General features: G+C 43.0%; 1 protein-coding gene across 1 annotated transcript; it reads left to right on the top strand.

Moving 5' to 3' along the window:
* The first annotated feature begins 6805 nt into the window (after positions 1-6805).
* LOC126385610 (histone H2A, sperm-like) lies at positions 6806-7820 on the top strand. The gene has a single exon (XM_050037419.1). It carries the CDS (start codon positions 7011-7013, stop codon positions 7392-7394), a length of 384 nt encoding a protein of 127 aa, XP_049893376.1. The 5' UTR covers positions 6806-7010; the 3' UTR covers positions 7395-7820.
* The last annotated feature ends 628 nt before the right edge of the window (positions 7821-8448 follow it).

Raw genomic sequence — 8448 nt, 5'->3', positions numbered from 1 at the left:
CCCGGCATTCATTGGTCCGTCCATCGTTTGGACGAGATAAATCGCAAATTCATTGAAGTATGCCAGACCAGAGATGCAAGCCTACTCAGTTGAGTGGGCGGGGTCTATGGTCTGGAACCAGGCTAGCACAACATGCCTTTCTGCGTGCAGCGAACGGGTCCACCTCTGCTCTGCCGAACTTGGTCCAAATGTGGGAGACAAGTTCGGGATGAAGACTCCAGTCCCCCTGATTATGTCTTTGAATTATTGATGAGCCTACATATACTGATGTTGTTATATTTCAGTGTGTATTTCAGTCCCTCCGGGATCTCGCAGCAAAAAAACCTTGAATTTACGGCCAATTTTGTCAAAAATCACGTAAAGATTGTGGCATTTTTATGTGTTGTTTTTTTTTTTTTTGCGGGAAATTGCTGCTAATGACAAAAGGAGAAAATAAAAGTTTTTTTTTTTTTTTTTTAATTACTACCTCCAAAAATATAAGTCATGTAATCACTTGATATAATATTCACACTGAATATTACAAAAATGGCTGCAAATGTTTTTTATAGTTCTATTTCGCATAGGCTTCGTCCTCTAAGGCTATCGCTGGTGGGTTCATCCCTCGCAAACTGAGAAATTTCAGTCTACGCCCACTTGCTGTGTGGACCCCACCCACGGTCTCACCTTTGCTATAAATTGCCTCGAGACCGTATAATCAGCTCCCATTTTTCTTCAGCGAACTTGCAAGCACATGAGAACTCAACTCTGCTACGATCACCTCCAGGAGGACATCAGACGGCGACCGGACCTGCCCGGCCTGTCTGTCCACTATCATCAGAAACTTTGACCTTCATGGCCGCTGTGAGAACTGCCTGGGACCGGAGCACACCGGCCTGGCAGAGTTGAATTCGCTAATCGCTAACGGTTAGCTAAATTTCGCTAACTGCTGACGTTTGTGAATTGCTAACGTTATGCTACCTTTTGTAATGGCAGGAATAAACACACCTGTAGGAAAGAAATAGGCAACATTGCCATTTATGGCTGTTTAAAAATGTGCTGGCTCTAGTACCAGCTGAAGATGTCTTCAATGTAATTGCTAACATTGGCTAACATTTGACGTGTTTGACAATCGCTAACGTTATGTGCATGACCAAAACATCAACTTGGAAGGCAGTTTTAATCAACAGCAGTGTCTTGTACATACCGTGTCATTGAGTCAGGAAAACGTTGGTTACGTACTGTAACCACCGATTCTATGAGTATAGGCGCAGGCCTCTAAGAGCTGTCGCTATTGGGTTTATCCCTGCGCGCATGCACAGTCGTGAAGATTTTCTTTCGCGCCACTGTGCCCTGCACAGTTGCCCCTCCCTGGTCCGTATACAGGGTATATAATATCTGCGTGACCAGAGATCTGCTCCCTAATAAGCCAGCTTTTTCTTCAGCTGACGTTGGTGGGGCAGTGGGGCCTGGGTCTTAGAGGGCTGCGCCTATACTCATAGAATCTGGGGTTATGGTACGTAACCAACGTTCTATTTCGTATAGGCTTCACCCTCTAAGAGCTGTCGCTATTGGGTTAAGGGCGAAGCTGATGTGGTCAGTGCCCCACTGTGCCACCACAGTCCACAAGCACGTAAACACACACCAGTTCACAACCCATTAGTGCAGAGCACAACATTTCCTGCAATTAAACTGGTAAACTGCTGTGAGATCTGCCGCTGCGCACCTCACAACCGTGCGTAATAGTCGCGCGTAATGACCGCTCCTCGTCGCTTAGACTGCACATCTTTCATGTCTCACTGACAGGTGGAGAGCCTACAGACAGGTACCCATTAGCTACGCTCCGTCACAACCGTGCGTAATAGTCACGCGTAATGACCGCTCCTTGTCCGTTAGACTGCACATCNGGGATATACCACTACTAGGAATGGGAGGGGGGGACTAAATCTTTTAAAATTTAAATAGCACATTATTTCGCGATTATAATGAGCACCGCTTACATTGTGCTTTCAATAAATACTACTGCATTGTACAGAAATTATTAATTGTGTCTCAAATTATTCTAGGGGGGTACAGCTTTACTAAAGGGGGAGTCATGTCCCCCCTGTCCCCCCCGGGATTTCCACCCCTGGGCGGTGGCGCTCTGGAGGAGCGGCCCAAACAGCCCATCGGAGCTGATGGGGCCGCCCAGCAGCTCCCCTCTGATCTGTGCCGGGAGCTGTGACATGTGGAGCCACATGTTTCGTTGCAGCATCGTCTGCCATGCCATGATCCGAGCCTGCGCCACCGTCGGGGCGCTGAGACTTGATTGAAGTCATGGTTCTAACGTACTGCATGCAGACGCTGAAGAAAAACGGGGAGCAGATCAGACAGACAGACAGAAGATTTTGGCACTTGTAGGGACCGTTCAGGACAGCCGTCCTCTTCAGTCCCGGTTGCTCCATGGGAGTGGGGAGGGGAAAGGAGAGTAAAGGGTTAATCAATCACCATGACACCATCACAATCTGTTCACTCTGCTCACCATGCAATATAAAAATAATTTTCACCTTTTTTCTTTTCTTTTTTCTCTTTTTCCCCATTTTCCCTCTATTTTCCTTTAACCCTGACTAGTTAAAAACAAACAAACAAACAAAAAAACTACATTAAGACTGCAGGATATCAATAACAATAGGACACATCTGTAAAAAAAAACCTATAAAACAAAGTCTAGGAACTTTTCTGTTGCCCCATCTAAAAATCGAAAAATAAAATAAAAATAATCAAATAAAACAATAAAGAAAAACAAGAGCAAAATCCTTTAAATATCTAAAATGCGTTGTGGTTGTGTTGGGTTTCTATATTGTGTTTCAGTAGAACAGACAGGGGAGTGGTGCAAATGGATCTGGGGGGGTTTGTTCTTTCTTCCTCAATGATTGGTTGGAGTGATGGATTTGTTTCAGCCCTGTGAAGATACTGTTTTCCCAGATAGACCATTCGTTCCTGCAGTGTCATGAAGCCAGAGAGAAGGTGGGTGTATCTGTTGCTTGTGTATTTGGGGATTCTGTAGCACATTTTTATTGCAATGTTTTGTATGGTCTGGAGTTTCTTTAGTTGTGCTGCCCTTACATTACACCAGGCAGGCGCTGCATATTCGAACAGAGGTCGAATATAAGACTGGTACACCCTTGAAGCCGTTTCTGGATTTGCTCATCCTTTTTTTCTGCAGAGCACTTTCAGATGGTTCAACCTTCGTCTGGCCTCATTTTCCATGTCAGCAATATGTGCTGTTCACTGCATGTTTTGTTGGAAAGTAACTCCTAGAAATTTTGCTGTTGGTGTGACCTGAAGAGTTCTTCCATACAGCTTGAGGTTTATTTGGTGGTTTTTGCGTGGGTGTCTGGTGAATATTACACATTGTGTTTTTGTTGGATTCAATTTCATTCTCCATATGTTTGCCCAGCCTTCCATCTCTGTGATGCACACCTGGAGCTTTTTGGCAGCATATTTTATATTCTTTGCAGAGGCCCAATAGCAGAGGTTGTCTGCGAACTGCGAGACCTGTCCCTTTCCTCTGGGTGGATAATATATGTCACAAATATACAGTAAAAACAGTAGAGGGCTGAGGGCTGAGCCTTGGGGCACACCGGCTTCTGGGCTGAATCTGGAAGATATTGAGGTTCCAACTTTGACTGCGATTTCTCTGTCACTTAAAAAACTGTTTAAAAGCACCACCATTTGTTGTGGGAGTTTTAGATTCTGATCCAGCAACCTGTATACAAATCCATCATGCCACATTTTATCGAATGCCTTCTCAATATCAAAGAAGACTCCAATCGTCACTTCTTTTTTATTAAAGCCACGCTGTACATCCTCTGCCAGCCTCAGGATTTATTAAAGCCACGCTGTACATCCTCTGCCAGCCTCAGGATTTTATCAATTGTACTTCTTTCCCTCCTGAATCCTGCCTGGTGGACCCCCAAAACTCCTAGAGTATCAAAATGTCTTTGAAGCCTGTCAGCCAGCACTCTCTCCAGTAGTTTGCCCAGAGTACTCAGGAGGCTGATGGGTCTATAGTTGGCTGCCAGGTGAGGGTCTTTGTGTGGTTTGGGGATCATGGTGACCAGAGCTGATTTCCAGGGCTTAGGGAAGTAACCAGTATGGAGGCAGATTGTGAAGAGGTCTTCGAGTTGAGCCAGATATTCTATTGCTGATTCTTTGATGAGTCTATTGTCTACACCATCTTCCCCTGGGGCTTTGACTTTGAGATTCTTGAAATGCTCTTGGAGTTCGGTTATTGTGACAGCTTTAATCAGAGGGTTATTGGTATCTGTGTTTGCTGTTATGGGTAGATGTGTAGGCAGACTGACCTGCCGCTCTACAATCTCTTTCCACTCTGGATCGAAGAAAGGGTCCTCTGGGCATGAATGGACGTTCTTCAGGTGCTCTTTAAAAACATTGGCCTTTTCTTCTTCTTCAATAATCTTGTCATTAAGTTTAAGTTTATTTACTTTATTAATCCCCCTGAGGGGAAATTCAATGTTTTTCACTCTTGCTTTGTCAATTACACACAGGTCTGAAAGACACACACATGCACAAACAGGACCTATACATGCACAAAGTGAGGGGGCTGCCCTTTGCCTTGCTCAAGGGCACCTCGGCAGTGCCCAGGAGTATTTCTTAATACTGAGACTTTAGTGTTGTTTTTCTTTCCATTTAGTTGATGATTTTTTTGCCAGAATGTTTTTGGGTTCGGGTCATTATTTAGGTCTGTGTAAAACCTGTCCCATGTTCTCATTATTTAGGTCTGTGTAAAACCTGTCCCATGTTCTTTCTCTCTCCTTCCTTATTTCTCTCCGTATTTGTGTTTGTAATTGATTAAGTCTTTGTTTAATCTCTGGAGATCTTGTTTTCATGAACTCTCTTCTTAGTTTCCTTTTTGTTTTTATCAGGTGTATCAGTGAAAGTGGAAGATTCTTTGGACCATTTTGAACTCTTTTGAGGTTTATTGTGTTTTCCCGGGCTGTGAGGAGGATTTGTCCCAGAAAAAGAGCTCTTTGGTCAATGGTGGAGGGCTCGGGGTCACAAGGAAGGAGATTATTACTCAGGTTGGTGGTGGAATGTTTAAATACCTCCCAGTTTGCTGTTTTATAATCATATTTTAGTTTTCTTGCAGCAGCTTGAGCCTTCAGGTTGAATGAGGTGATTATTGGAAGGTGGTCGCTGCCAATATCTGGACACAGAAAACTGGATCACTTTTCCTGTGAGGTCTGGGGTGACGAGGCAAAGATCCAGAACATCCACTGAGTTGTAAGAGGGGGAATAGTGTGTTGGTTCATCATTGTTTAAGAGGACAAGGTCAAACTGTTCAATTATGTTGTTTAGTATAATACCTGACAGGTTTGTACTTTTGTTATTGAAAGATGAATGTTTGGCGTTAAAATCTCCCATTATTACAACTGTCTTTTCTTTTAGGAGGGTTTCTTCAAAGAGATGTGGAGATGGAGTGACACCAGGTGGACAATAAACTGACATGAGGAGCATGCTGGAGTTTGAAGAGAGCTTAACTCTAGCAGTAACAAATTCATTATTCTGGGCTTGTTCAGGACTCAATGAGATGGTAATTTCATGATAAACAACTGGTCTTTTAAGCAGGGAGCAGATCTCTGGTCACGCAGGTATTATATACCCTGTTTGCGGACCTGAGAGAGGCAACTGTGCAGGGCACAGTGGCGCGAAAGAAAATCTTCACGACTGCACATGCGCGCGGGGATAAACCCAATAGCGACAGCTTTTAGAGGGCGAAGCCTATACGAAATAGAACCCCCATTCAGTCAGACGATAGACTATGTATTCCTGACGAGCCCAAGTAGGCCTACTCGCCACTGCCAACCGGTGGCGCACGTCTGGTCATGGAATGAGTCTATTCTAAAACTCGGTGAATACACAGTGCTATTTAGCACTATTTTATTATTTTATCCACTTTGCTTCAACCGATCACCACTATTTTATTATTTTATCCACTTTGCTTCAACCGATCACCACCTGAAAATTTCATCAAAATCCGTTCATAACTTTTTGAGTTATTTTGCAAACAATCAAACAGACAGACAAACAGACCAATGCTGGTGAAAACATAACCTCCTTGGCGGAGGTAATAATGAAGACAAATGTGGGAAATCACAGGAGAAGACAAGACTCAGCAGAGCCAGCTCCTCAGGTCAAGACTCAGCAGAGCCAGCTCCTCAGGTCAAGACACAGCAGTCCTTTTACATCAAAAGGAGATCGGACACTTCTTCGAGGACAGCTATGTTCACATCTTGGCCAGAGGAGAAAGATGGTCATCCACGTCAAACTGAAACCCTAATGACACATGAGACGGGTGGGTCACTGACTCACAGGTGACCTTTAAAGACCTTTTAAAGTTTAAAGCCTGTGACTCCGCACCAGTCAGGTAGACCTGAAGAAGCCTCTGAGATGAGATGTGAAAGGTCCAGTTGCCTGTAAAAGAAGCACCTGAGATTCCCTCGAGTTGGATGACTGAGAATCTTCACCAACACACAGAACAGTAAGGACCCAGTACACATGTGGAAAACCAGATAGTTTGTTTTCTGTAGCCTAATGATGTCAGAGACTAATTACCTCTTAACTTTTACTGAGCAATATAAAATTATACCTACTGAAACTAAACATTAACAACATGATTGACAAAGTGGAATATAACGTGATGTCTGGTTTAATTTTGAAGTAGCAGCAGGAATATATTTTATTCATAAAGCACTTTTCACAGAACTCAAAGACACTTTGCATTAGTTAAAACAATGACAATATATTAAAATACATCAACATCATTCACACGTTCGAAGTCGTTTGAAAACTTTTGATGAGTCATTTCAACTGAGAGGAAGTACAGTGGTAAATATGAACTCTCCTCTGATTGGAGGATGGGAGTCGCGCTCACTTCGGCCAATCACAGAGCAGCTGCTTTAGCTATATAATGCAGTTGATGCAGCGTCATTGTTATATTTCTCTCTTTTAAACCGAAGAAAATAAATAAGATGTCTGGTCGTGGAGGAAAAACTGGAAAAGTCAAGGCCAAGGCGAAGAGCCGTTCATCTCGTGCCGGACTTCAGTTCCCTGTCGGCCGTGTCCACAGGCTCCTGAGGAAGGGGAACTACGCTCAGCGGGTCGGTGCCGGAGCTCCGGTGTACCTGGCGGCGGTGCTGGAGTATCTGACCGCTGAGATCCTGGAGCTGGCTGGGAACGCTGCCCGCGACAACAAGAAGACCAGGATCATCCCCCGTCACCTGCAGCTGGCCGTCCGCAACGACGAGGAGCTCAACAAGCTGCTGGGCGGAGTCACCATCGCTCAGGGCGGCGTGCTGCCCAACATCCAGGCTGTCCTGCTGCCCAAGAAGAACGAGAAGCAGAGCAAGAAGTAAACACCCGGCTGCAAACAAACAAACAAACGGCTCTTTTAAGAGCCACACACACTGAACTAAAGACTCTGATCCTGTTTTACTGTTTGTGATGTTTCAGTGTTTATGAAGTGGTTAAACACTGAAACACATCCGAGCCTGATGACAGTCGTTATCACCAAACATCAATACTCAACAAACATTTTCTTAATATTAGCTACACAAAGCAGGACAGCAGACACATGACAATGACTACAGAGCAAAATTAAGATAAAGACTAGTTTACTGTCAGGCACAATAAAAGCACTGGTTTACACCATTGAGATCCTTAATGGTTCCCTTTCACACAAAATTATAATAAAAATGAGCAATAATGTAAATGAGGAGAAATAAAGGGACTAATTTAAAACGCAAAGTGCAGTGTGCTTCATTCAAACATTAAATATTTTTTTGTTACAAATTCTTGTTTTCATGTTTCTTATTACATTTGTTTATCAGCCTGCTGTTTAATACTTGTCACTTTTACACCTAATACCCTTCATTAATGTGCAAAGTGCTATATTTTATTTATGTTATATACACCATCACAATCTGTTCACTCTGCTCACCATGCAATATAAAAATAATTTTCACCTTTTTTCTTTTCCTTTTCTTTTTTCCCCATTTTTTCCCTCTATTTTCCTTTAACCCTGACTAGTTTAAATATATATATATATATATATTAAGACTGCAGAATATCAATAACAATAGGACACATCTGTAAAAAACTATAAAACAAAGTCTAGGAACTTTTCAGTTAAAATCAATAATTAAAATAATCAAATAGAACAATAAAGAGATAAAACAATAAAGAAAAGTAAGAGCAAAATCCTTTAAATATCTAAAATGTGTTGTGGTTGTGATTAACGGTCATGGATTTAAAAGAGGGAAGTTGACGGGCTGCTGAGTTTGGCCCCGCCCACCCCAGTTCACGTTGACTGTCTTCATTTACGTCCGCAGATAAGAACTATAATCAGCTGGTGTCGAAAATTTAAGGCATTCGTTTCTTACTATCCAACTGTCAAGCATCAACCATGAG

The sequence above is a fragment of the Epinephelus moara genome, chromosome 24 (assembly GCF_006386435.1).
Source record: "Epinephelus moara isolate mb chromosome 24, YSFRI_EMoa_1.0, whole genome shotgun sequence".
NCBI classification, from domain to species: domain Eukaryota; kingdom Metazoa; phylum Chordata; class Actinopteri; order Perciformes; family Serranidae; genus Epinephelus; species Epinephelus moara.
The sequence above is the reverse complement of the archived record's forward strand: the minus strand, read 5'-3'. Positions and strand labels throughout refer to the sequence as shown.